Source organism: Eschrichtius robustus, chromosome 11, assembly GCF_028021215.1.
Source record: "Eschrichtius robustus isolate mEscRob2 chromosome 11, mEscRob2.pri, whole genome shotgun sequence".
Lineage (NCBI taxonomy): Eukaryota > Metazoa > Chordata > Mammalia > Artiodactyla > Eschrichtiidae > Eschrichtius > Eschrichtius robustus.
Window position 1 is genome coordinate 100,703,526 of NC_090834.1, and position 25,799 is coordinate 100,729,324.

At 50.8% G+C, this 25,799-nt stretch overlaps 5 protein-coding genes across 7 annotated transcripts; 3 read left to right on the top strand and 2 right to left on the bottom strand.

Annotated features, from left to right (window-relative positions):
- Positions 1-2,046: 2,046 nt before the first annotated feature.
- PTPMT1 (protein tyrosine phosphatase mitochondrial 1) lies at positions 2,047-7,101 on the top strand. Its single transcript, XM_068555062.1, is given in 4 exon segments — positions 2,047-2,632; positions 2,734-2,814; positions 5,326-5,517; positions 6,816-7,101. Coding segments are annotated over 4 exon segments (828 nt in total). The 5' UTR covers positions 2,047-2,236; the 3' UTR covers positions 6,975-7,101.
- A 424-nt stretch (positions 7,102-7,525) lies between these two features.
- KBTBD4 (kelch repeat and BTB domain containing 4) lies at positions 7,526-12,182 on the bottom strand. 3 transcript variants are annotated; one of them, XM_068554988.1, is made up of 4 exons: positions 12,080-12,182; positions 10,538-11,158; positions 9,566-9,672; positions 7,526-9,118 (listed from the first exon to the last, which is right to left on the bottom strand). In XM_068554988.1, exons 1-4 carry the CDS (start codon positions 12,096-12,098, stop codon positions 8,258-8,260), a joined length of 1,608 nt encoding a protein of 535 aa, XP_068411089.1. In that variant the 5' UTR covers positions 12,099-12,182; the 3' UTR covers positions 7,526-8,257. The 3 variants fall into 3 exon arrangements, with proteins under 3 accessions (XP_068411089.1, XP_068411088.1, XP_068411087.1); XM_068554987.1 differs by having other exon boundaries at positions 10,538-11,360; positions 12,080-12,162; XM_068554986.1 differs by having other exon boundaries at positions 10,538-11,360; positions 11,976-12,151.
- Positions 12,176-16,963, top strand: NDUFS3 (NADH:ubiquinone oxidoreductase core subunit S3). The gene is made up of 7 exons (XM_068554989.1): positions 12,176-12,325; positions 12,434-12,499; positions 13,562-13,659; positions 13,998-14,147; positions 15,046-15,171; positions 15,304-15,423; positions 16,712-16,963. The coding sequence occupies exons 1-7, from the start codon at positions 12,253-12,255 to the stop codon at positions 16,877-16,879; spliced, it is 801 nt and encodes a 266-aa protein (XP_068411090.1). The 5' UTR covers positions 12,176-12,252; the 3' UTR covers positions 16,880-16,963.
- Positions 16,964-19,769: 2,806 nt separating this feature from the next.
- On the top strand, positions 19,770-20,135 carry FAM180B (family with sequence similarity 180 member B). Its single transcript, XM_068556562.1, has one exon. The coding sequence runs from the start codon at positions 19,770-19,772 to the stop codon at positions 20,133-20,135; it is 366 nt and encodes a 121-aa protein (XP_068412663.1).
- Positions 20,136-21,425: 1,290 nt separating this feature from the next.
- Positions 21,426-25,481, bottom strand: C1QTNF4 (C1q and TNF related 4). Its single transcript, XM_068556395.1, has 3 exons — positions 25,407-25,481; positions 25,120-25,183; positions 21,426-22,405 (listed from the first exon to the last, which is right to left on the bottom strand). The coding sequence occupies exon 3, from the start codon at positions 22,398-22,400 to the stop codon at positions 21,426-21,428; it is 975 nt and encodes a 324-aa protein (XP_068412496.1). The 5' UTR covers positions 22,401-22,405; positions 25,120-25,183; positions 25,407-25,481.
- Between the last annotated feature and the right edge of the window lie 318 nt (positions 25,482-25,799).

Sequence of the window (25,799 nt, forward strand, 5' to 3'; positions counted from 1 at the left end):
AAACTATCTTTTGACACAGTAATTCCACTTTTAGGAACCTATCCTAATATAGTAATCCTAAATATAGAAAATACAGAAAAAAATTTCATGCTAGAAATGTTTTATAACAAAAATTTGTAAATATCCTGTATGTCTAATAATAGAATGATCACATTATGGTATACTAATTAGGTTTATTATAAATGACAAATACAATGTAGCAATATTGAAAGTGCATATGGGGACTTCCCTGGTGGTCCAGTGGTTAAGACTCCATGCTCCCAATGCAGGGGGCCCCAGTTCGACCCCTGGTTAGGGAACTAGATCCCGCATGCCGCAACTAAAGACCTGGCGCAGCCAAGTAAATAAATAAATAAATAAATATTAAAAAAAAAAAAGAAAAGAAAGTGCTTATGGCACATTTAGTGGGAAAAAAATCGTGATACAAAACTATCAACATGACATGAATGACTTTTTTAAATGGTACACATAAATCACATAGCATTATCATATGGCCCCAAAATTCCACTCTTAGATAGATATCCAAGAAAAATGAAAACATAAGTTCACACAAAAACTTGTATATGAATGTTCACAGGGGCCTTATTCAAGATAACCAAAAAGTGGAAACAACCCAAATGCCTATCAACTGATAAACGGAGAAACAAAATGTGGTATATCCATACAATGAAATATTATTTGGCAATAGAAAGAAATACAGTATTGATATTGCTATACCATGGGTGAATTTATAAACATTATGCTAAGTGAAAGAAGCCAGACACAAAGGACACATATTATATGATTCCATTTATTTGAAATGTCCAAAACAGGCAAATCTATAGAAACTGAAAGTAAATTAATGGGTACCTAGGCCTGGTGGGTTGAGGGGAAATGGGGAGTGACTACTAATTGGTATGGGGTTTCTTTGGGGGATATGAAAATATTCTAAAACTGATTGTGATGATGGTTGCACAACTCTGCAAATATACTAAAAACCATTGAACTGTATGTACACTTTAAATGGATGAATTGTATGGTATGTGAATTATATCTCAATAAAGCTGTTATAAAAAAAATTTTAATGGTACACATGGAAAAGAAAACTGGAAGAAAAAACAAATGTATTTGAGGTGGTGGGATTATGCTACTTTCCTGTATTTTCCAGTTGTTATGAATATGTATTATTTTTATAAGGAGATAAACCTTTTTAAAAAGCACAAGGGGCTTCCCTGGTGGCGCAGTGGTTGAGAATCTGCCTGCCAATGCAGGGGACACGGGTTCGAGCCCTGGTCTGGGAAGATCCCACATGCCGCGGAGCAACTAGGCCCGTGAGCCACAATTACTGAGCCTGCGCGTCTGGAGCCTGTGCTCCGCAACAAGAGAGGCCGCGATAGTGAGAGGCCCGCGCACCGCGATGAAGAGTGGCCCCCGCTTGCCGCAACTGGAGAAAGCCCTCGCACAGAAACGAAGACCCAACACAGCCATAAATAAATAAATAAATAAATAAAAATTTTAAAAAAAGCACAAGATGCACGTTTCAGAGTACTATTTAAATATAAATAATCAGCATTACAACTATTCCTCTCGCCTATCTGCAGGTTGTGGGTTTTATATTTGTTTATCAAAATATGTTTAATATTAATATATTTTCATAAATAGTGTAGATATCATTATATATATATATATTTCACTACACACACACACACACACACACTGATTGCAGTTTGTGCAGGAGGAGGGAGCCGTGAATTCAGGCAGATGGGGGATGTGTTGGGAAGGAAGGGCCAGATGAACCCAGGTCCCCTGTTTGTCTAGGATCAGGGCCTCTCCACCAAGCTTCTCTACTTAAAAGCTCAAAGTCCCTTCCACTCTCCCCTTCAGGGCTCCCCCTACCAGAGAGTCTCCTTGTCACGTCTCCCCTTTGGTGGGGTCACACCCTCACCTGGGATAACAGTCCCCTCCCTCTAGCCGGTAGCTGGGGAAGGTGTCACAGGCCCACTGGCCACTGGCCAGGGCCCCGCCTCCCTCGGTCGGGGTCACAGTTTCACACTCAGGGGTCAGAGACCTCCTCACCTGGAGTCACAGCCCCCTCCCGCGGGAGGGGGGTCAATGGCACAGGCAGCGGTCACAGTTTCACACGCGGCAGACTCACAACCTTGGACCGAGGACGCGCCCTCCCTCGTCAGGGGTCCCAGTTTCCCGCCCGGGAAGCCCTGGTCCCTCCCCCGAGGCCGGCGGCCCCTCCTCCCGTGACATGGTGCCGGTCGCACTGGGCCCAGGCTCTCCCGAAGTGTCCCTGGGGGCCGGGCCCGAGGTCTCGGCGCTCAAGAGGCCCGCGCCGGCCGTATCGCCTTCGCTGGAGGCCGCGGACGACTCGCAGTCCTAGGCCTCGTCGCTCTTCTGGCCCTCCTCGCGGCCGCCCCCCGCGAGCCCGGGAGTGGGCAGGTCTTCGCTGCGCCGGGCCGGGTGGGGCAGGATGGCGGCCGGCACGTTGCTGGAGGCCGGCCTGGCCCGGGTGCTCTTCTACCCGACGCTGCTGTACACACTGTTCCGCGGGAAGATGCCGGGCCCGGCGCACCGCGACTGGTACAACCGTATCGACAACACGGTGCTGCTGGGCGCGCTGCCGCTGCGGAACATGACTCGCCGGGTGAGCCGGGCCGGGAGGCCGGGCCGCGCCGGGGCTGGGAGCCAGGCGAGCGCCGCCCGGGCCTCGGCGGACCTTTCTGAGCCCCCTCTTTGCCTCGGCAGTTGGTACAGGACGAGAACGTGCGAGGGCTGATCACCATGAACGAGGAGTATGAGACGAGGTTCCTGTGCAACTCCCCAAAGGTGAGGCGCCGGGGTCCGTGGGCAGAGCTGGGGCCGAGGCGCCCCGCCGGCCTCGCCCACCACCCAGGGCCTGGCGAGCCGGAGGAGGTTGGGGGAGGGGGTGCTGTAGGTGACCTTGCCGCAGAGACAGGCGTCCCAGGCTTTTTTGCCTCCTCAGGAGGAGGATCTGGTCCTCTAAGCTTAAATGGCTGCGGCTGGGGGTAGAAATTAATTGTGAAGTAAAAACTGATGTGAAAGGCATTTAAAAGTAGAGTTGACAAACTTTGATTATTCCTTTGTGCACAAATGTATTCTTAATTTCGGTAATTCAAATCAGTAACCAGAACTGAAAGGCAACTTTTCTGTGGCTTGCTTTCATTCATTTGACACTTACTAAGCACTAAGTATGGATCAGACACTGTTAGATATTCAAGATGAAGGCCCTATAAACTGTAAAAAGAAAAGCTACGGCCAATCCCCGGTAAATTTATCATAAAACAACCCATTGCAAAAACTGCATACGGTTCATTTGGTTTTGATTTGAGGGAATTTTATTTATATGTCAGAGATGATAGTGGAACTCCAAAGCACTGTCATAAATAAAGTTCAGGCCTAAAACATAATTTTCATTAGATGTGAATGCTTATTTGTGGAACTGTTCATAATGGTTATTAGATGTTGCCCTATCTTTATAGTGTTTGACTTCTATTAGCACTGCACAATTATCTTTCTTGTTTACTGTACTGATAGGGCCTAATGAACATTGCAGTTATTTCAACTGTAGATTTTTTTGAAATCTTAAAAAAACTGTGACTCACATTTAAAATATATTGATCAGTGATGGCATACATTTTTAAAGAATGGGTAACAGTTCCTTGGATTTCGCACACTATTTTGCCACAAGACCTCAGGAGTTATTAGCCAAAATGGTGAATGTTCCTTAATGTGGTCCGTCCTGCAGAGCAAGTCACAGAAAGTGCTTGTCTCTGGGTGTGAGGCAATTGACATTTGTAAGCAGTTATCTTATCCCACTAGCATAGAGAAAAGAAATCTCCACGGCAGTGGTTCTCACATTTTAATATGCCTAAGAATTACCTGGCAGTCTTGTTAAACCAGCAGATTCCTAGGTACAACCCCCAGAGATTCTGACTCAGGAACTTTAGGGCGGGGTCCCAGGAATCTGAACATTTAGCAAGCTCCCTAGGTGTTTCTGATGTAATTGACGTATAAGCGCCATGCTGCCAGATTTTGCTGTTTTTTGTTAATTTCATGAGCTATATAAAATATTGACCCTCGTTCAGAGTCATAAGTTTCTGGTTTGCTAAAATGATTAATATCAAGTGTAGCTGGAGCCTACCTGAAGTCTTAAGGCAAAATAAAAAATAAAGTTGCCCAGTTTGCCAGAGGCCTTATTTCTCCTGTTTATTCTTTTCTTCCTCCTAAGTGATAATATTGCACTAACAAAAGTAGGTGCATTATTTTAATTTTAAAATAACTCTATTTTCTACCACATACCCTCTCAAAAAAAGTGGTAAAAAAGAGGAGGCTTATGAAGAACCTAGTGGCAAGACGGGAATAAAGACACAGACCTACTAGAGAATAGACTTGAGGATATGGGGAGGGGGTGGGGTGAGATGTGACAGGGTAAGAGAGTGTCATGGACATATATACACTACCAAATGTAAAATAGATAACTAGTGGGAAGCAGCCGCATAGCACAGGGAGATCAGCTCGGTGCTTTGTGACCACCTAGAGGGGTGGGATGGGGAGGGTGGGATGGGGAGGGTGGGAGGGAGGGAGATGCAAGAGGGAAGAGAAATGGGAACATATTGTATATGTATAACTGATTCACTTTGTTATAAAGCAGAAGCTAACACACCATTGTAAGGCAATTATACTTCAATAAAGATGTTTAAAAAAAATAAAAAAAATAAAAAAAAAATAAAGGGCCAGAGGGTAAATATTTTAGGTTTGGGGGCCATAGGGCCTATGTTACAACTGTCACTGATATGTGGAAGCAGCCACAGACAACACGTAGATAGAATGTGTCCTTGTGTTCCAATAAAACTTTACGTACACCAAAAAAAAAAAAAAAGAGGAGGCTTATGGACAGAGAAACAGAAAGTTCTTGCAAAACGTACTAGTCCAGCCTTGCAGCTGGATCATGCAAAACTAGTTACACAGCTTTTGTAGATGAATTTTATACAGCTCGTATTTTGTAGCTAAAGATTCAAATACTTTAGCTTTGGTACTAAAGCTACTAATGGTACTTTAAGAACACTTTAAATCTTGGACATAATCCTAACTCAGTAGCATTGCTGTTGTGTGATGAAAGACCAGCCATGTAGGTCAGCCATTTTAAAGACATTTCTGAAAGAAGTTTCTTTTTAGGCAAACAGTAAACAGTATATTCACATTGTAGTAAACCGTGAAGCTTCCTTGTTGTTTTGCTGCCTCTTGGGAGCCCATCTTCCTACCATTCACATCAGGCTTTTTTCATTTTCTTTTCTATGCTGGTGGACCTCGTTCCAGGAGTGGAAGAATGTAGGAGTTGAGCAGCTGCGGCTCAGCACGATAGACATGACTGGAGTCCCAACCTTGGCTAACCTCCAGAAAGGAGTCCAGTTTGCTCTCAAGTACCTGTCGCTAGGCCAGTCTGTCTACGTGCATTGTAAGGCTGGGCGTTCCAGAAGTGCCACTATGGTGGCAGCATATCTGATTCAGGTAGAAAATGTCTTTCTGGACCGGTCCCCTTTACAGCAGATCTCCAGTCTACTGGCAGACCTTGCTAGGAGCCATGCTCCCAGTTTCAGGCTGTTGGGAGGTGGAAAGCACCTGAACTTTGCAGACAGGCTGACCTCTGGCTTCGTCACCGGCCAGCTGTGTGACTTTAGGCAAAAGTGGCTTCCCCTCTCCATTGCTCAATTTCCTCAAACTAAATGTGTTGTGAAGCTTGAATGAGAAAGTATGTCAAGCACTGACCTAGAACAAGCACTCAAAAAGTGGAGTTGCAAAGGATGCTACTACCAGCAAAAGGCTAGAAACACTTGTTATAAACGTCAGGAAATCTAGTTCTGTAGATAATAGTGCTGATCACTTACAGCTCTATAGGACTCACGTTTCTTTAAGTATTTCAGAGTAAAGTTCTGGACATTAATTTCTAGAAACAGTGGCTCCAACAGAATTTTGCCTATCAATTTGTTATGATCGGCAGGTGGGATGCTTTTAACAACATTTAGAAGCCAGTACTCTAGTCCATCCTTTCCTGTTACAAACCCCCGGCTCATTTTTGCTACCTGTGAGGCCCCGGCAGAGCATTTACTAAGTAATGTAGATAGTTTAAAGAAAAAGGAAATGTAAAGATAAACAGCCTGGCCTTGTGTTACTGTGGACTGGTGAATATATGATTTAACAATACTAAAGCTTTGGTCATTAGGACTCTGTTTTGCTGGAAACTGGGTGTCAGGAGATATTTTGGGCAAAGTGAGAACTGAACCAGCAGGCTAAAAATCTATACTTTCTTGGTTCTATTGAGTTCTAAACCAGTAAGTATCCTGAGGACACAAAGATAGCCCTCCTAGTTAAATTTTAAAAGTACTCTTTTCTAGACATGGTGACAAGTTGCATAAAAACATCGACTGTGTACTCTTTCCAGGAAACTCTTGTAACCAACAGCCTAGCTCAGAGAGGACATCTAGTAGGCCTAGGCCCGCTTGAATTTAGGATCTCAGCTTCACGTGTTCAACCTTCTAGTTCCAGGGTTTGGCAGAATAAAAATTAGATAGACTGATTTGTGTCCCCCCCTCCCCTCCCCCAGCCTATTGCATAGAACTGTGGGACTTTGATTGAAGGGGTTAAAGTGCTCTCCCACTTATAATATGAGGGGCATGGCTTCTAACTCCCCGCAAAGTGGAATTTTTTAAAAAATGAAATTCTGAGAGCCCTTTAGCACTTGTGATTGGGTCAAGGACACCTTAACCCCTGGTCCTTTCTTTCTCTGATTTCCCAACCCTGCACTTCAGGTGTACAACTGGACTCCAGAGGAGGCCGTAAGAGCCATCACCAAGATCCGGTCACACATCTACATCAGACCTGGCCAGCTGGAAGTTCTCAAAGAGTTCCACAAGGTGATCACTGCAGGATCAGCAAAGAATGAGACTTGTCACACATCACAGACGTGAAGTACATGGATTAGAAAGAACTCAGGACAACCCTGGCTTGCTACAGAATGAAAATGTTTAACAGGACCAAAGGGGCTTAAGCCCAAACTTGACATAATAGAAATGTGCTAAGTAATGGTTAATTTCACTCCCTGTGTCTTGTTTCATTTTCTTGAAATAACACTGTTGTGTGACTAGGAAGATTTAGTGTGGCTTCTATTCATGGGGCCTGGGGATATGGGACAGGGATAAGGGTTTATTTCCAAAGGTCAAAGAAATCTGTCGTGCACCTGATGTTGTGCCTAATGATATTTACCCCCATAACTCAAAGACGTTTAACACTAGGAAAAGAGAAGAGAAATACTCAGCTATGGCTCTTTGCCACTGTCAGAATCCTAATTCACTGGCCCTATGGGGCTCTCCTCACTTTTGGAGCAGTCATCCTGTATGCAGACAAGGAAGTATGGGATTCAATCAGTATTGTGACTGACTTAGAAATGTGTGGGTATGTAATTAGTTTCCCTTAGGAAGTCACCGCTTCAGAATTCAAAACAGACACACATATCCCTTCAAAAACTTTTATTTGTATGAACAGTTCCTAGCTCTTGGCTTAGCTTAGAGCTTTTAAAAGAGTAGAGACCTTATATATTTGAGTTTGAAAAAAGTTTCTGTGATTAATCAGAAATAATCCTTTCTACTTCTTTCTGGCTTACTCCTTGGAATAAGCCAAAAATAAAACCAAAGTATACATTTCTTGACAGACAGATGAAAAACAACAGATGAACGTCCTGAATTCTAGGGTAGACTCTTGCTGGTGAAGGACACCTTCAGCTTAGTCCATTCTCCCAGCCAAAGCCTGAAGGAGAACTCTAACACCTAATTCTTTGTGGAAAAATGACCAATTAGCCACTTAACAGGCTATGGAAAAAAAGGAAGACTGGGCATCTTTCCTTCTGTCCCAGGATCAGGGGTGCTTCTATTTAACACTGATCAGGTAAAGAGGGGAGGCTGTACCTAAGGGCGGAGAAGAGGCTTGCTCTACATGCTCTGTAGGGAGGCACAGGATTACAAGGGGATGGCGAACAGGCTGGCCTACTCTCAGTTCAAGCAGCCAGCTGAGAAGCAGCAGTCTAAAAAGCCCCAAACGGAACACCCTTATGAGTTCAAGGGTTTAGGCGCTGCCTTTCTAACATATGCCAAAAAATAACATAGTACCTGAATGGGGGCCTCCGGGACTTTGAGTTTGGATGGGTAGGTGCTGGAGAAAGGGAGGGCAAAAGTCAGCTGCTCTTCCCCTCACAGCCTTAGGCCAACACAAACTGCAAATTGGTAAGCAGCACCTTAATGCCTCTAGTGACAGTTACAGCTGAAGTGGCAGGATCAAGCTTGTAGGTGTTGGCATCCCCCTTTTTATATCGGTCCCGAAAAACATAGATGCTCCCGTTACAGCTGGCGATCTTCCAGAGGGATGGGGCAGAGCTCCAGGCCTCAGGAAGGCAAAGCCGGGTAAAGCTGTCTAGCAGGGGATTGTAGCACACCAGGGAGTCCCCTTCAGCCACGATGAACACCAGATCCTTATGCACAGCTGCGTGCATGCGGCCAGCGAAGGGCAGCACATAGGGTTTCACGTGACACTTGTCTGTCTCTGTGTCAAAGCACTGGATGAGTCGAGACGGTTTGGTAAAGAAGTCCAGGTCATTCTCCTCCCCCCCTAGTAAGTAGATGATCCCGTTGAGGTTGGCACCAGCGGCCCCTGACACAGCCACCTCTAACTGGGTTGTCTCAGTCCAGACGTTATCACCTACCCGATAATAGATAACTGCATTGGAGAGGGTATCCTGCAGTGTCTTGCCACCCAGTGAATATATGGCATCTTTCCCAGGCACAGACACCAGGGTGTGCTGGAGTCGGTCACGGGGCAAAGGCGCACACCATTCCCAGTCCACAGTGGCATTGTTGCACTTCCACATGCGCCGTGGGATGGACCCTCCCACCACGTACAAGTCTCCGCCATGCTTGCAGGCTGCAGTGATCTGGTGGCACAAGCTGTTCTGGCCACTTACACTGATGGAGTCATCTTCTGCACAATGTAAGGACACAGCCAACGAGTGGGTACGAGATGACTCTTTCCCAATCAGGTAAATGTGTACATTCTCCCCAATTTCCTATTGGTGAAATTAAAGGTATAAATGGTATCTATCAGTTCTAGGCTAAGGCTCACTTGAGACACATACCCTTAAGGTCCTAGACCACACACTTGTACCTTGCTCTAACCTACTTGGCTCTAGTTACTGTGTGTCATCCTGACTCTCCTCTAATCACTTTCAGGCATCTTATGCTGGAACAGAAAACCTGTTACACTCATTCCAGCTTTTTTTATAACTATCATGAGCTGGTACTTCGGATTATTAATGTAATGATGAGAGTAGTTCTCTCAAGGAGCTTTGGAGCCCAGAGGCTGGTGGCTTCTGGTCTCACACACACATCCTCCTCCCCAGCTCTTATCAGTTTCAAGCCAGAGACTTATTTACCAGCATCAAAGAGGCCAGGCCAATAAATGGCTGGAGTGCATGGATATCATGGTGTCCCAACCCTAAAGATATCTGCCTTACCTTCAAGCTAGTCCTGAGTGACTCTGAAAAAGCCTCTCTTTCTTCTTTATTAAAATTGATCCAGGCTTCTATTGCCTCTGTTGGGTTCTGGGAACATGGAACTCCATCTGTAAATACCAGATGAAAGGTATGGTCAATGGCAATCTGACAATCCAAAAGGGAAATTTAGAACAAGTGGCTTTAAAAACGTAAACCTCTTTGTTAGACTACCACCATGTATGTATATGTGTGTATGAGAAATTAACATAAAATTGCCTTTTTTTCTTGTTTTTTTTGGCAGCATCATGTGGCATGCGGGATTTTAGTTCCCCGACCAGGGATCGAACCCGTGCCCCCTGCAGTGGAAGCGTGGAGTCCTAACCACTGGACTGCCAGGGAATTCCCCAAAATTGCCTTGTTTCTTTTAATCAAAATGGATGATTTGATATTCTCCTACTTGCCATGGAAGCAATCTACTAGGCTACAAAACTCACACTTGAAGTATGGTTATACCTCACTTGCGGAGTCAGGATTGTTACCTAAAAGTTGGCAAATCACTTGAGAAGCTTCTTATTTAGGTATCTTGACTCACTGTCAATTTACTTACGTATCTAGTCCCACAAATACCTGCAAAGTACAGAATGGATGAGACCACTTATGCACAAGAGAGATTAGAATATAAATGCAGATAGCTCCTCACTACCTTTTGTGGCTAAGTGCTGCTTTTTTTTTTTTTCTTTCTAATCCAATATTTGTATATACTGTGAAATGTTGCTTTGTTTTCCTGGCCTCTTCGTCTGGAAGGGACTCTGTCTCTGATATCAGCTACTAAATCTGAACTCACTCTCTCTCAGAAGGTATCTAAATTCTTATCAAGAATAATAATGTAAACTAACACCAGGAAGCCTGAGGGTACCCTTCTCCTAAACTAGAACATTCACTGAACATCATACCGGTGTAGCTGGGTATGATGTTCCCCCTCTCTCAACTTACCAGAGATGATATCAGTGAGCAGATGGTGGGGCAAGTGGAGAAATTCCTCTGTGCTCTGCAGCTGGGCCAGGTGGGCCTTGGCACAGTGCTTGGCAGCAGTGTAGAGCTCAGGATCACTGTGTCGATCTGCCAGCCACATCACCTGAAGGCAGTTGCCCACCTGCACTGTGCGTGCCAAAAACCGAGAACACTCCTCAAAGAGAGATGTCAGCTGATACATGTCTGACACCTCATAAATTTCCTGCAGCTCCTCAGCTCGAAGTTTCACAGTCCCATGGTAGATATAATCAACCAGGAGCTGGAAAACAGACTCGCTGACATCCTGCAGCACAATTACCCGGTTGTGGGCCTCCTTCAGGTTGGAAGTGAACATGGACCGGAAGAAGCAACTCTGAGCTGAGAGGACCAATCGGTGGAGCTGAAACTCCCGGCCTTCCACTGAAATGGTGACATCAGCAAAGAGCTCTTCCTCCAAACACAGTTTCATGATGCCTTGAGCCACGCGGCCTGAGTGTGACCGATCTTTGAAAGTGTAGTTCACAAAGTAGTTCTCATCCATGGATGCTCCAGGCTCCTCTGGTGATTCCATGGTAGTAGCCCACTTCTCTCTCTGCCAGCTGTCTGCAAAACACCACCACCCTGAATAACTTAAGTAATCCATAGCCACAGTCTATGAATCCAATTGTCCAATGCAGGCAGGGAGAAGGGAAAAGTGAGGGCACAGTCGGCCCAGATTAGCCTTAGTCCTGGCCCTGTTAATGACATCTCTGATGTTCTCCTTCAACCAAAGCTGGACTCATTCTCTTGCAGTGACATCACATTCCTAATGAAATAAAAATTTCGTACTCTGGGTGTTTCCCTGAGAAAACACGGAATACTCCTTTTCTTTATGAAACAAAAGGCCTGGTATTTAGGTCAACACATGAAAGCGAGGGATTGGAGGAAGCCTATGATTTTAAAAGCCTGGCAAAAAGCCTTACTAACCAAATAACTATTAGCATAAAACTTGTGAGGCTCGGGGCAGCAGAACCTGACAAAAAGATCCCCACGTCCTTGTGGCCAGGCCCCTCTTTCCCCGCGCAGGGAATCCAGACCTTACAATCTGAGGTTTGTCCTGGGACATCTCTCAGATCCACATTTGCTCTTTTCTGAGCCTCTCCCGGGCACTTCCCCGCTCGTCCTAATGACTCCCCAAGGCTTCCTCCCAGAACTCGAGACGGAGCCCAGCCGTCCCTAGCACGGGGCCCGAGGAAGCCCACCGCCACGTGCAGTGTTCCCGCTTCACCTGGAGTCGCCTGGGAAACGGTCGCTAGGGAAACCGTTCGTCTCTCCCCCTCCCCCTAGCCTTGCCCGCCGGCCCTCATCAAAAGCTTAGCTCAGGGAGCGGGGGAGGGGTGTGGAATGTGGAACCCAGACCTCTCGCCCCTTCTTCTCTCACCAGTCTGGTTCCTTAGGATCCTTGCCTTCTCTCCAGCCTCTGTCACACCAAGCTAGGGCACGTTCACCTCACGGTTTCCCCACCTGCGGGCTTCGCTTTCTCACCTGCCTTCCCTCCTTTCATTCCGAAGCCCGGAACCCGGAGCCCGGAACCTCTGCTTCCGACTCCGCGTCCGCCCAGAAGAAGATCTGTTGCACACTTCCGCTTCCGGTCCGTGCCCTTGGGGCTCCGTGTCCTACAGGTCTGCCCTCGGCTACCTGGAGTGCATCCGGGGAACATGGCGGCGGCGGCGGCAGCAGCGGCTCGGGGGTGTTGGCTGGGGCTCGTGGGGTCCGCTGCGCTGGCCAGAGGTGAGCAGTGGACAGCCGGCTGAGGCCCGGGGCAGGAACGGCTACACGCCCAGCGCAGGGAGTTCCTCAGGCCTCACCCTGCGCTTCGGTGTCTATCTTCCCATGCAGCGGCCTGGAGACCCTTGGTGCTGTTGCTGCCGGTGAGGAGGGAAAGCACTGCGGCAGACACGCGCCGTGAGTATGTGCGGGTCCGGCCCTTCTCGGGACTACAGGCGGGGGCCCCGTTCATTCCCTTTGTCAGATGTTTGCCCTTGTCCTGGGCTGCCCTCCTCTGCGTTTCCTGGCAAGTCTCCGTTCGTCCTTAGAGAGCTGACTCCAATGGTCCTCACTCTGCAGGCAGAATCGGGCCCTCCCTGTGCCCTTAGGCCTCTCTGTTATGGTCCTGTTGCCCCTTGTCCATTTCCATGATTCCCTTTTTCTCTGATTAAATTGTCAGCTCTTTAAAAGCAGGAAACCTAAACTTTGGGCCTCAGAGTCTTGTTATAATAGTAGCCCACGTTACTTGAATGCTTATTGTGTGCCAGGCACCTTGCTAAGCGATTAATGAATGATTATAGTCTTCACAACAATCTTATGAGGTAGATAGTATTATGCTCTTCTACTGTAGAGCAGGAAATAGTCCAGAGAAGTAACTTGCCCAGGATCACAGCACTAGTAAGTGACAAAGTAGGCCTGCCTGCTGCCAAAGGCAGAGAAAACTTAACAGTTACTCTGCAGCCTATGATGTGTGGTTGCTCAGTGATTTAGTATTGTATGAATGAGTGTGCGGAGATAAGTTACAGTCAACATAAGCCAAGTGGGAGTCAGGAAACCTGACATTTCCCCCTTTCTGGGCCTCAGTTTCCTCATCTATGTCAAAAAAAAAAAAAAAAAAGTTTCAACTACATAATCTGTGATGGCTCTTCAGCCCTGAAGTTCTTCGCTGGAGAACCTGCTATGAGCCAGATGCTAAGGAGATAAAGAGAAGCAAAAGTTCTGGTTCTCACGCTTAAAGAGCTTCTAGTGTGGTAAGAGAGCTGAGACATATGCGAGGCTTTGTGGACTGTGTAGGTGGCATTTTCCCTATGTTTTCATCACTTCCTGTTCCATGGAAGAGGAAGCTTCCACTTCACCTTTCTCAAGGTTCTGCAGGGAGTCCTGACTGGGAAACAGCACCCCTTACAAGCTTGAGAGACTGAATGCAGGGCCAGCTGCTGCCTTGTACTTTCCTTTCTTAAATATGCCTTCTCCTTCCAGCCACTGTCAGACCACGGAATGATGTGGCCCAGAAGCAGCTCTCAGCTTTTGGAGAGTATGTGGCTGAAATCCTGCCCAAGTATGTCCAACAAGTTCAGGTAATATTCACTACTGTTGTTTGGGTTTGGGTCAAGAAAGAACCATGTTGAGACTTCCCTGTCGGTCCAGTGGTTGGGACTCCGCACTTTCGATCCCTGGTTGGGGAACTAAGATCCCACATGCCACGTGGCACGTGGCAAAAAAAAAAAAAAAAAAACCAGTGAAAGAAAGAACCGTGTTCTCAGGGCACGTGGGAGTGGGCAGCCTGGAATCAAACCACAGATTCCTCCATCCCAACTTGGTCTTTTTTCTCTGCCTTAAACCAGGAGACTCCAGCTGAAGTTAGCTGCTCCCTCTGTAGCTTTGTTCCTTCTCCTCTCCTGTTCCATGTCTGCAGGTGTCCTGCTTCAATGAGTTAGAGATCTGTATCCATCCTGATGGAGTCATCCCAGTGCTGACTTTCCTCAGGGATCACACCAATGCACAATTCAAATCCTTGGCTGACTTGACAGCGGTGGATATCCCCACCCGGCAGAACCGTTTTGAGGTCAGTCAGGAGATTTGAGGTTTGGAGAGTAAAGGAGGGAAAGGGGACAGAACAGTTTTAGGGTGATAGCTACCTTTGGGACCCATAGCCTCCTTAGTTTCTGTTCAGGTCAAACAATACAACACAGCAGTTAAACCAGGGCCTCAGAATCAGGCAGACCTTGAGTTTGAATTGTAGCTTTGCCATTAGTAGGCTGTGTGGCTTCAAACATTTTCTTTGATTTTTCTGGCTTTAGTTTTCTTATGTGCAAAGTAAGTACAAAAAAAGTGTAAAACCACCCTATCTGATAGGGTGGTTGTGAGGATTAAATGAGATAGTACAGGTAGACTGCTAGCACACAATAAGTTCTCAATACATATAGCTATTGTTATTGTTAGTATGGTCATCTACTTTTTGCCAGATGCTGAGATTGAGAGAGAAATAACACCCAATACCTGCCCTCCAGGAGTCCCCCACACTCTAGTGAGGAAGAAGGACACATAAAACAGTTTACTGTAATAACATAATTCACGGGATGTTATAAGAACACAGGCGAGGCATTTAGCCCTGTCTAGGAGGCTTTTATGAAGGGAGAGAGAAAGTTTGTGCTGAATCTTAATGGATAACTAGGAGACCAGGAGTTAGCCCAGTGAGGGAGGGCAGGTCGGGAGGCATCCAGTAGCATGAGCAAAGACAAGCATGCTGACAGGCTGAGCTATAGTGTGGCTTAGGCCTTTGGAAGTAGTTGCGAGTATAGGAGCATCTTGAGGTTTTGAACTTCGGGACAGAAGGCAGGTTCACAGGGTGGAACTTTAACCCACCCTGTATCCTCATTATTATGCTCCCACTCAGGGACTTCTGTACCACACCCCTCAGCCTGTGGTCCTCTTGGTCCTCCAGCTCCCTCCATTCTCCCTAGATTGTTTACAACCTGCTCTCTCTGCGTTTCAACTCCCGGATCCGTGTGAAGACCTATACAGATGAGCTGACACCCATTGAGTCTTCTGTGTCTGTGTACAAGGCAGCCAACTGGTATGAGAGGGAGGTGAGTTACTGGACGTGGTGGACCCGCCTCTGGGCCGGAGTTGCAGAACTGATTGAAATTACTGGATACAGTGCAGCCCCTCACCCTGTGTTGGCTGTGATGGCTGGTTGCCTGAGTGCCTCTTTTTTCTAGATTTGGGACATGTTTGGAGTCTTCTTTGCTAACCACCCTGACCTAAGAAGGATCCTAACAGACTATGGTTTTGAGGGACATCCTTTCCGGAAAGATTTCCCCCTGTCTGGCTATGTTGAGGTAGGAGCCTTGGAACTGGGCAGCAGTCTGGGCAGGGAGGACCTGGTAGGGATCCTGGGCAGGAATTATGGCCATTGGATTGCGGTGGCTTAAGAGCATCAGTACTGGATTCCGTCCTAGCTCCACTCTGACACAGTTTTCTCATCTGCAAAATGGGACCAATAATAGTACTTAACAGTAGTAGATTTGCAGAAAACTAATTGATGTATGTTTAAAAGGGGAGTATTGTAAATGTTCAATTGATGTTAGCCATTATTTTAATGGTCATTTTAATGACCAAGGCAGACTTGAGGACACAGTTTGTCACCAAGATCTGAAAGTGGAGCATCTTTTTACCTTGCCCTGGATCTCTGAGAAGGCAAGACATTAAATGTTCAGCCCTTGAGAATGGCCAGAGGCAAGGCCAGTAACAATTGCCTATAAGAGCCTTATAAAGAATTTCAGTGCTTTACTTTACCACTGCAACATGTTGCAGGTTATTAGCAGGAAGATGGTTTATTATATACATACACACGTGCTTTTGTAGCAAAGTAGCTTTTTAGAAATGTTGAGATAGTGGCAATCCAGCCCATCACTTCACACCCAAATGCTCCTGTTTTCTTAGTGTTTAGCATGGTCCCATTCCCAGCACCCAGTTGTCCTTACCTTATCCAACTGATCTTCCAATAACAAGAAAAGCCATGCCACATTTATTGCCTTGCATCTTGGCAGTGATAATGCCAAGGCCACAGGGCCTGAACTTGAGTGCTTGCCAGCTTAGGTTTATTCTTTCCAGCCACTAACTTGCTCCCTCATCATGGGCAAATGCTTACCGTCAATTTATAAGAGTGTGTGGAGGGAATTCCCTGGCGGTCCAGTGGTTAGGACTCCACGCTTTCACTGCCATGGGCCGGGGTTCAGTCCCTGGTTGGGGAACTAAGATCCTGCAAGCCGCACAGTGCAGCAAAAAAGAAAAAAAAAAGTGTGTGTGGATGGGTGAGCAAAGTCAGTTCTGGTGGAAAAGGAGCTCAGAGCTCATGATGTGGGGATGGTGGGCAGGGGGGCCTGCCTGGGTGATGGCAGGGGGGCCTGCCTGGGTGATGGCAGGGCATGAGATAGAGGCCATTTTAGACTGTGGTTGGGTTGTGATCTGATGGGTAACACAGATGAGGATGGAGACTTAACAGAGGCTGGGACAGGAGTCAAGGACAGAGAAGTAAAGGGGCTGAGGAAGGCTTTGGGAAAGTGGGCCTCTAGTGGCTGTAACAAGGTCTTCCTCAATGCTCAAGCCTGCCTTTTTCTTCTGCAGTTACGCTATGACGATGAGGTGAAGCGGGTGGTGGCCGAGCCGGTGGAGTTGGCCCAAGAGTTCCGCAAGTTTGATCTGAACAGCCCATGGGAGACGTTCCCTGCCTATCGCCAGCCCCCTGAGAGTCTCAAGCTTGAAGCTGGAGACAAGAAACCCGAAACCAAGTAGTTTCAGGGAAGGCATGTGTATCCTAGAAAGCGCCATATCTATCATTGAGTGTCCCTGTAAATAAAATCCTACTTAGATTCACCACTTCCTGTGTGCTTTTCATGAGTAGAAGTGAGGCTTTGACTCAGGAGAGCAGGGAGGTGCAGGCAGGGGTTTTGCCGACTCCCTTAGACTCTTCCAAACAGGGAGTCTATTTTAATGGGACTGAATAGTGCAGTTGCAGACATGGTGACCTGCAGGCCTGGATATACTTCTGAGAGAGAGATTCTGGAGCTGAAATTGAAAGTTCTCACAATCCACAGGGCTCAGGATGGGTGTGGCAGGGCCTCCTGAGAATTGGAGGGGTCTCAACAACTGCTGGAGAAAGCCCCTTGTCACAGCATACTGTCTGGTGGCAGCTGATGGATCCAGGGGCCTGGGTGGAAGTAGGGCAACCTCCACCCACCCTCATCCTCATCCTATCCAAACAATCACAGGGTTCCATGGGCCAACAGGCAGAGCCAAGAAGAGCTTCAGCTCATTTTGAACCCTGTGTCCTGCTCCCTGCAACCTGACAGTCCATCATGCTTGGCCTAAGGGAATCTTCCTGCACTCTGGCCTGAGCTGAGAATGCTGTAAGCAAGCAGAGGGGGTCCCAGTCTGGGGCAAAAGACAATCAGGAGCTGCAGATCTGTCTGCCAGGAAACAGTACTCGCCACCCCAGCTAGTCTGCAGTCTGTTCAGCCCATGGCTGAGTGCCTGAGGTGGAAGTGTTTCTCTGCCTGTCAATGGGCCGCTCAGCCAGCCCACCAGGCAGTTGAAAGACCAGGCTTTGCAGCTGTTGCTCTTGGCTACTGAGGGGCTCCCTGGAGGCTGGGCCGGACTGGGCTGGGCTGGACTGGGTGTCAGGGGCTGGACTCAGTTGCAGAATGTTTTGGGGGTGACGACAGATAGTAGTGTAACTAACTGCCTGGGCTCTTGCCTACCTTTTTTATTTTTTAATTTTTTTTTAAAAATTTATTTATTTTTGGCTGTGTTGGGTCTTCGTTGCTGCGTGTGGGCCTTCTCTAGTTGCGGCACGTGGGCTTTCTCCAGTTACGACGCACAGGCTTTCTCTAGTTGCGGCAAGCGGGGGCTACTCTTTGTTGCGGTGCGTGGGCTTACTGCAGTGGCTTGTTGCGGAGCACGGGCTCTAGGCGTGCGGGCTTCGGTAGTTGTGGCACGTAGGCTCAGTAGTTGTGGCGCACGGGCTTAGTTGCTCCGCGGCATGTGGGATGTTCCCAGACCAGGGCTCAAACCCGTGTCCCCTGCATTGGCAGGCGGATTCTTAACCACCGCGCCACCAGGGAAGTCCCCTTCTTGCCTACCTTTTGGGAGGGCTAAGTCAGAGCTGTTTGCTACCAAACACCTTCTTCCTATTGACTAAGCATCCCGCCCATCTGGGCAGGAATAGGCTAAGGGCCTGACAAGCCAGGAGCCAGGCTCTTACTGCCAACAACCAAAGATTCCACATTTCTGTGGGATGGAAAGAGCCCCTAGGAAGCCAGAGCCAGCCCCTCCCTGTTAAGCACGGAAGAACGACATGCAAAACAGGGAACGGCTGGAGCCTGCAGTGGAAAGTTGGAGCCCTGGTGTGTTGCAGGCGGACAGAGGTGCAGAGAGCAGCCGGGGAGAATAAGACTCAGAGGACGTGGTGGGCCACGGCTGGGACGATGCAGTTCCTGGCTTGGTTAATGGTGGCCGTTTGCTTCCTCCCTGGGGTGACTACAACCCAGCACCGTGCAGGTACCGGGGCCTTAGGGTGTGGTGGGCAGGAGCCAAGGAAGGCTGCTGGCTGACAGCAGTTACACTTGGTCCTATCTGAGCCTAGCAGGGCTTAGGGACTGAGGGCATGACAGGTGGCAGGCTGACCTGTGCTGTGGGTGGGGGAGGGAAAGGTGTGGGCCCCACCCAGAGCCAGAAAGGTCCGGGTGAAGTGAGGGGAGATAGCCCTAGGTGCTCTCAGTGGGCCTGGGGCTTATTCTGGCTGGTGTGCAAAGGAGGACCTCTTAACCTGCCCTGGGCTTCGGACAGTCATTCCAAGGGTCAGGCAGCACCCCAGAAGAGGGGTGAAGGAAGCTGCAACAGACATCCTGCCTTGCCTGGCCTCCCTGCCTTGCACACGGTCACTTACCGAGGAGCAGGAAAGAAACAGGTTCTTCTCAAAGGGGTCCTCGACCTTTGGGGAGGGTCACTGGCACTGTTTTAGGTCATGCTGTCCCTAGATGATTATAGGGAGGGGAAATGGGAAGTGAAGTGTCTTGTGACCCGTTGGCCTGGAGCTCTTGGCCAAGTGAAGTGTGCAAGTTCAAGGAGGAGTCCTGGACATTTGCCAAGACAGTATCTGGGTTTGGGATGATGCTTTGGGATCATAAGACCTATGCCTGAGAGAGTGAATGTCAATGTGCATATGTGTGTAGGGGGAGGTGGACATGGGATGGCGTTCCTGTTCTTTTGTAGATAGAAGAACCTCTAGGCACCCCTACCAGGCAGCTTGAGGGGCACTCCTGGGAGGCTGGGGTGTTCAGGGAGGAGCTTGGCAGGGCCCTGACTCCTCTCTGCTGCCCCAGGGCAGCCCATGGACAGCACCAGCGTGGGAGGTGGCCTGCAGGAGCCAGAGGCCCCGGAAGTGATGTTTGAGGTCTTTCCTCCAGCCTGGGACATGGGGGTGGGAGTGTCCAGATGTCCCTAAGCTCAGGGTTGGGAAGGGGGATGCCTCAAGCTGGGGCTGCTGGGGGAGGGGAGCCAACCCAGCATGGGTCCTACTGCCTGCTTATGCACCACCCGCCCCCGGCCCCGCTCCCTAGGCCCCAGCGCACCCCTTACATGGCTCCCCTTGCAGCTGCTCTGGTCTGGGCTGGAGCTGGATATCATGGGGCAGCTGCACATCCAGGACGAGGAACTGGCATCCACACGTCCAGGCCGCCGGCTCAGTCTCCTCCTGCAGCACCATGTGCCCAGTGACCTGGAGGGCGCTGAGCAGCGGCTGCAGCAGTTCCAGGACCTGCAGAAGGGACTCCCTCTTAGCCCTTGGGACTTTGAACATTTGCTCCTCACAGGCCTGTCCTGTGTCTGCCGGGTCCACGTGGCTAGTGAGGCTGAGGAGAGAGGTCGCTGGGCCCAGGTCTTCACCCTCCTGGCACAGGAAACACTCTGGGACCTGTGCAAGGGCTTCTGCCCCCAGGGCCAGCCCCCTTCTCTGGGGCCCTCGGCCTCTACCCTTGACCCCTTCCCCTAACCCTCCCCTTCTGCCTGTCATTCTCACCCCAGCCCCCTCCACCCCACCCCCTACCTGAGCCAGGGCCCTCCATCTGGCACCTGGTTCTTCCCACTGTGTTCGGGCCTCTGGGCTCAGCTTGTACCCCGGACCCCAGCTTACCCCTCCCCCATCTTCTTCCCTGGGCCCAGGCTCTGGGTCCCAGGCAGCAGGCACAGACCTAAGGGCAGGACTTGCAGGCAGTGTGTGTGGGGGGTGGGGTGGGGGCGGGAAGGGTCAGGGTTGAGAAGTGTGTTTAACAGATGCTGAAAGGGAAGCTCCCAAGTAAGGCCAGGTCAGACCCTCCAACTCCTACCCTGGCAGTCCATGAGAGGCAGGATCTACAGGAAACTCGTAAGTGCTCAGTGCCCAGTCCTAATGTAGATACCTCTTTTAAACCCAACCAAGGCTCTGGGGGTCCCTAAGTCTCCAGGTACCCCATGTGGGCTAGGAGAATAGACTGGACATTTTAGTTCAGTCTGTTGGAGAAATGGAGGGACGCAGGTGGAGGAACATTATCTTCTGGGGGGCAGGGAAGTGAGAAATGTTTTTTGGTCCATATCGACAAGGCTCAGAGGAGGGAGTAAGGCTGGAAGGGGACTGAGGCTGGCTGGTGTAGTCCTGATCCTGTGTAGCTCATCCCATAAAATGTTCTGTTCTGGCCTCCTGCAGCCCTGTGTCCTTCTGTGTCAGAGGAAGTTGTTTAACCCGTGCCTCCCCATCCCGGGAGGGCAGGAATCAGGACAACCAGATATCTGCTGCTCGTCCCATGCGCACGCCCTACTGGGAAAAGGAATGTACCGTTTCCTTGAATCCCATAGCCCCAGTGAGGCAGCAGGGTGAAGTCCCTTGTCACAAAAAGGAACCAGATGGGCCCTAAAAATAACGTCGTAGGTCATCGGGGAGGAATTACAGGGACTGACTGGAAAGGGATATGAAGGGGAAGCCCACAGCGGGGTTAGGCAAGTAGGGTTCAAGCAAATTCTCACCTCCTCGCCCTCCCAAGGCCTGACCGAATCCTGCCCTCTGCCCTCCGACGCCCACCCGGGGCCAGCTGTAGTCAGTCCCTCACGCCCCGCCCGAGACAAAAGCGTCGCAGTCAAGACAAAGCGCAGGACCCCGGCAGACAGGCGCCGGCGCACGCCCACTTTATTGGCAGAGTCCAGCCACGCTGGGCGGGCCGTCATGCTCGCGCCGGCGGGACATTCGGGCCGCGGTCCCGGCTTGGCATGCACGCCCCGGGCCGCCCGGGGCTCCTCTCCGGGTCGTGGCTCAGAGCTCCGGAGGCCCGAGGCCGGGCGGGCCGGCGGGGATGAGGTCGGGGTACACCAGGAAGCCGGAGAAGGTGATGTACTTGCCATGGTTGCTGTAGGCGCCGTAGCCGTCGTGGTCGTGGCTGAGCAGCCAGACGGCGTCGCCGCGCCGCAGCGCCAGCATCACGCTCTGGCTCTGCATCTCGCGACGCCGCGACGCGCCGTCGTCGTAAATCATGGCCTGCACCTCGTCGCGGTTCTTCATCAGCTTCACCGACAGCGTCTTGCGCGGCAGCTTGCCCAGCGTGAAGGAGAAGAAGTAGGCGCCGGGCAGGCGGCAGCGGAACACGCCAGCCGCCGCGTCGAAGTCGCCGCCGATGTTCACAAGCTCAGTGTCGAAGGCGAGGGGCCGGTGCCGCGGCCCCGAGCCCGCGTCCGAGCCCACCAGGCTGCGCGTGCGCGCCGCCGAGAAGGCCGAGCGCGGCTCCGGGGGCGCGGGCGGCCCGCGCGCAGGCGCGTCGGCGTCGGCGTACACCAGGTAGCCGCTGAAGGTGGCGCCGGGTGCCCCGAGCGCGTACTGCTGGGCGCCGTGCAGCCGCAGCCACACCGTGTCGCCGTAATCGAGCTGCAGCATGGCGCTCTGGCTGGCGGCGTGCCGCGCGGCGGGCCGACGCTGCTCGTCGAAGGCCAGTGCCTGCACCTCGTCGCGGTTGCGCACCAGCATCACCGACAGGCTCTTGTGCGGGGCCTTGCCAGCCGTGAAGGAGAAGAAGTAGGCGCCGGGCACGCGGCAGCGGAACTGACCAGTGGCCGCGTCGAAGTCGCCCCCGATGTTCACGTACACCTTGTCGAACGTCACCGCCATCTCCGACGTGCCCTCCAGGGGGGTGGTGCGTGCGGCCGAGAAGGCCGAGCGCAGCTCTGTCGAGCCCGGAGCCGGGCCCAGGGCCCAGCAGACGGCCGGGCCCAGCAGGCCCAGCAGGAGCGGCAGCATGGCGCCTGGGAGGGGAGGCACGAAGGGAGGGAGACAAGGGTTGGGCAGGGGTTGCCTGGAGACGGGTTCCCTTCACAGACCCGCCCTTGACCCACAACTAGGACTCCTAGTTTCCTCCTACACACTTGGACTAGGTCAGTGGTTCTTAAAACTTCATGGGGCCTCAGTGTCACCTGGAGACCCTGTTAAAACACGCATTGTTGGCTCCCACCCCCACCTCATCTAGTATGCGGCCCGAGAATTTGCATTTCTAACAAGTTCCCAGGTAATGCAGAGATGCTGCTAGTCCAGGGACCACACTTTGGGGACCATTAGATTAGGCCAGTGTTTTTGTGTTTTTTTTCTTTTCTTTTCTTTTTTTGTAACCACCGAACTCCTTTTTCAAGTGAAAGCTCACAGACATATACCATAGATGCAAGCAGAAATGCTCTGGTCAGAGGGTCCTATAGCCCTGTCTGCTGGGCTTACACATCGCCTCCTCCTTGACACCCAGGGGCCCTGGAAACGCAGAAGGTGGTCAGGGGGTCTCTGAGTTTCCTTCAGCCTCCGATTTGCTGCATTTTCCTGTGTCTATTCTATGGTCCTTACTTAGCCTGCCCCTCACTCAGGCACTGGCTCTCTATACTGATATCCTCCGTGATGGCTGCTGGGTAAGCCCCCATTTTGGCAGGAAAGGAAATAGCCGCTCCCTGACCCATTTCCTGGCCTCTGACCCACTTAAGGGTCAGCTCCCACTCTGGACCTCTGGACTCTCCAGGGGCCCTTCTTGCACTAAAGAGGCCAGAACAGATGGGCTTTGAGGTAGTTCCCTCCCCCTGTAAAATCAGAGTAAGAGAAAGAGACTCCTTCCTCTGGGCTTGGGGGCTGGTCACTGATGGGAAAGAGAAAGCCAGGGGCTGCTGGGGATGGAGTGGGAGAGCAACAGTTCCAGCACGGCTTTGGCAAGTCTGTGAGGTCAGCAGCTTGGTTCCTCGGTAGTGGTGGAGTGGAGAGGACTGACAGCTAAACCTGGGCCCAGGTCCTGGCTCTACCCGTTACACGCTGTGAAACCTTAGGCAAGTTCCTAAAGTTCTCTGGGCATGGCTCCCTCTGTAATTGGGGAGGAGACCTGCCTCACAAACTTACTGTGACGATGCTCTGAGAAGGCAGGTGTGAACACCTTCGTTGGATGGCAGTGCAGTCAATTTTTTGAGAAAATCGATCTGGTCAAGTTTTTTTTTTTTTAATTAAATTTTTAATTTTATATTGGAGTATAGTTGACGATCAAGTTCTTGACATAAGGGGTTAGGGTTCAGTAACTCCTACCCTTGGAAACTTGGTAAAGGCACTAAACTCAGAGGGCTAACTCTCCAAGGGTAGGATTACATAATGCTTCCTAGTAGGGCATAGGCTTTGGGGATTGAATACCCTGAGGACCTGAAGTGGAGGCGAAGCAGAAAAGAAAATGAGCTGGTAACAGCCTAGGCCGTGGGCCTTTATAGGAAGTGCCCGGGGAGTGTGTGTATCTCTGTGTCTCTTAGAGACACCGGGGACCTGCCAAGAAGGGTTGCCAGGTGCAGCAGTGCAGATGTGCTGCGCAGCACAAGGACGTTCACCTGAGGGTAGGTGGGTGCTGGAGTCCAACCCACATTCTACTTGCCCGACTGTGTGGAACTGCTGCCCTTGGGGGAAAGTGTGCCTTTTTCTAATTCTCATAGTAAGACCCCCAAGTCCCTAGCCCAGCTGAACACTCTCTCCTTACACAGGAAGTACCTTTTCTCATTCTTACAAAGGTGCCCCACGGGCTAGCCAGTACCCTTGGTGAGGGCGGGGGCCGGGAGGGGGGGCATGTGCAGTAGTGAAGATTGCACCTCACAGTATTCAGTGCAATCCCTTTCACAGAGCTCTTTGGACACATCTGGTGTCACAGCCAACCTGCGAGACAGGTGGGCCCTCTCCCATTTTATAGGGGAGGAAGCCAAGGCCCCAAAGGGGGAAGCATTTTGGCCCAAGGCCACCCATGGAGCACTGAGGCAAGCCTTGAGGTCTTTTGACTCCAAATTCAGTGTGCTTTCCTCTCCACCACCTTTCCATTCTAAGCACAGCTTTTTCCAGCCAACCTGTCATCTGCCTCAGTTTCACTTTTTGCAAAAATAGAAGTGGAATGAGTCTTGGGATCTAGGGTGAAGGGGAAAGAAAGCAAAGCCAACCAAAAAAATATTCTTAACGTTTTTGTCTTCTGGGAGTATGGGAACATCTCAACTCTTCCTGACCCCGCTGCTCTCCTAGCAGGTCTTGCCCCAGGAGCACCTGCCCACTCCACCCTCAGTAATCTTCCTGCCAAGCCTGGTGCACCCTGCCAGTGCCAGAGGGTCCTCCTGTGTGTCCAGTACCCAGCCTCCATTTCACCCACCGCTGCCCATTTCTCAGATCCGTAGGTCCCCATCCTTCCCTAAACCCACTTCCCGGAGCAGGTCAGAGGTGAGAGTGTGTCAGGTGGGCATCACAGCTCCAGGGAAGGAAATGGCTGTTCCTAGCTCCATTCAGGTGAGGCTCAAAATAATCATCCTCAAAGAGAAAAAACTAGGACACAGTGCGCTGGACAGACCCAGAACCCTAGAACCAGGGTAGAGGTGCAGCCATGTCAGGCTAAGGGGATTCTAGAGACCCCTCCCTACCAAATCCCAATTCCCAATCACTCCCTCCCTCAAGCTCTGCCCAAACCTCCCTCCCCACCTACCTTGAAAACCCCTCAGGCTCCCAAGAAGATAAGTCCCCCTTTCACAGACGAAGCCAATTAATCCCTTCTCATGGAAAAAAAAAAGAAAAACCCTCAGAAAACGGTACCCCAGACCCTCTCTCCCCCAGACCTTCCTTTATCCATCCCTTCGGAGTAAAAGCCCTTGAGCCTCTTTCATGAAAAAAAGCTCCCAGGTCCTCCTTTCAGGGAAAAAGGACCCAATTTCCCGGCCCCCGCTTCCAGTCAAGGAGAAAGCCTGGATCCCCGCGCCCCAGAGCAGCCCTCACCTGGCTGGGGGCGGCGGTCGGTCGGCTTCTCTCCGAGCCCGCGATCCGGCTCCGGGCTCCGGGCTCTGGGCTCCGGGCGGGCGCCGGGCTGCGCACTGACCGCCCGCGCTGCGGCGGGGCCGGGCCTGGCGGGGACGGCGGGGACGGCGGCGGCGGCGGCGGCGGCGGCGGCGGGCGGGGCGCTGGGACCCCGGGGTGGGCTCGGGGTGGCGGGGCAGCGAGGGAAAAAGGACTGCTGAAGAGCGAGGCTCCGGGGCCGTGCGAGGAGGGGCGGGGTAGGGGCGGGCAGGGGGAGAGGCGGGAGGGGAAGCGAGAGGGAGGGGCGCGCCGAGGCCGGGGAGCCGAGCGGCAGGGCCCAGGGGCACCGCACGAAGAAGGCCCCCCGCGCAGGCA

Coding starts and splice junctions, on each gene's coding strand:
- KBTBD4 (XM_068554987.1), bottom strand. CDS start 11,198: ATGGATTACTTAAGTTATTCAGGGTGGTGGTGTTTTGCAGACAGCTGG. Junction 9,673..10,537: donor GCTCACTGATATCATCTCTG/GTAAGTTGAGAG, acceptor TGGTATTTACAG/ATGGAGTTCCATGTTCCCAG. Junction 9,119..9,565: donor CACTCAGGACTAGCTTGAAG/GTAAGGCAGATA, acceptor TTTCACCAATAG/GAAATTGGGGAGAATGTACA.
- NDUFS3 (XM_068554989.1), top strand. CDS start 12,253: ATGGCGGCGGCGGCGGCAGCAGCGGCTCGGGGGTGTTGGCTGGGGCTC. Junction 12,326..12,433: donor GTCCGCTGCGCTGGCCAGAG/GTGAGCAGTGGA, acceptor CTTCCCATGCAG/CGGCCTGGAGACCCTTGGTG. Junction 12,500..13,561: donor CACTGCGGCAGACACGCGCC/GTGAGTATGTGC, acceptor TTCTCCTTCCAG/CCACTGTCAGACCACGGAAT.
- FAM180B (XM_068556562.1), top strand. CDS start 19,770: ATGGGGCAGCTGCACATCCAGGACGAGGAACTGGCATCCACACGTCCA.
- C1QTNF4 (XM_068556395.1), bottom strand. CDS start 22,400: ATGCTGCCGCTCCTGCTGGGCCTGCTGGGCCCGGCCGTCTGCTGGGCC.